The sequence below is a fragment of the Gobio gobio genome (assembly GCF_949357685.1).
Source record: "Gobio gobio genome assembly, chromosome: 21".
Classification (NCBI taxonomy): Eukaryota; Metazoa; Chordata; class Actinopteri; order Cypriniformes; family Gobionidae; genus Gobio; species Gobio gobio.
This window is the reverse complement of record NC_137117.1, coordinates 40,099,519-40,100,494: the sequence shown is the minus strand read 5'-3', so window position 1 is coordinate 40,100,494 and position 976 is coordinate 40,099,519. Positions and strand designations below refer to the sequence as shown.

The window sequence follows — 976 nt, the reverse complement described above, 5'->3', positions numbered from 1 at the left end:
TCCCTCTCTCTCAGCTCGTATCTGAGGCTGGCCAGCATCTCCACAGAAATGTCCACCTGCCGCTCCAGTTGTGTGGCTCTCTCCTCCACCTCCTCCTTCTCTCTGTGCATCCGCTCGCTCTCTCTCCTGGCCCTCCTCACCTCCCCGCTCCTCCTCTTCACCTCCTCCTGCAGAGCCTCCAGCTTGAGCGACACGCGCTCCTGCACCTCCAGAGCCAGCTGCTGAAGCCGGGCCTCCAGCGCCAGCCTGCCCAGCCACGGCACCCCCAGCTGGGCTACGGCGTGCCCGGCCTCTGCCTCCGCCTCCGCGGCCCTGGAGCTCACAGCGACTGCCAGCACTGAGGAGGGCGAGTCCCTCTGGATGAGGATCTTTCGGCTCGCCAAACTGAGGCCGTCCAGGAACTCCAGGCGCAGGGGATGAGCGATATCGCTCTCGCATCTCAGGGACATCAGTCCACCCTCAGAGCTTCGTCTCGGGTTCAGACGCAGTTTCTGGCAGGAGCGGCCACTGGACAGGTGCTCTCCAAACCCACACGCCTCTCCACAGGTCGGGCAGCACAACGGCAGCTCAGTTCTGGTCGACATCCTGCGACAATGTGCTCACGCTCAACAACAGAGTCAGGGTGAGTTCATTCAGAGGGCATTTCTGTAGTGTTTCAGTAGGGTTTTTGTGTCGTTTCAGTAATGTTTGTTTCTGTAGTGTTTCAGTAGCGTTTCAGGAGTTTTTGTTTCAGTAATGTTTCATTAGTGTTTCAGTAGCAATTCAGAAACGTTTCCATAATGTTTCATTAGCATTTCATGATGTGTGTCTCAGTTGTTTCATTAGTATTTCATGATGTTTGTTTCAGTTGTTTCATTAGCGTTTAAATTGCGTCCCGGTAATAATTCAGTAACAATTCATTACCGTTTTAGGAGCATTTCAGGGTGTTTGTTTCAGTCATGTTTCATTTGCGTTTCAATTGCAATACAGTAGTGTT

At 53.4% G+C, this 976-nt stretch overlaps 1 protein-coding gene across 1 annotated transcript in view; it reads right to left on the bottom strand.

Annotated features, from left to right (window-relative positions):
- The window catches only part of LOC307117283 (F-box only protein 41), a gene marked incomplete at both ends in the record, with an annotated part of 25,284 nt that extends 24,700 nt beyond the window's left edge, over positions 1–584 (bottom strand). The window contains one exon of the mRNA XM_079802071.1: positions 1–584. This exon is cut by the window's left edge and continues 24 nt beyond it. Within this exon, the coding sequence (XP_079658197.1) occupies positions 1–584 (584 nt within the window).
- Between the last annotated feature and the right edge of the window lie 392 nt (positions 585–976).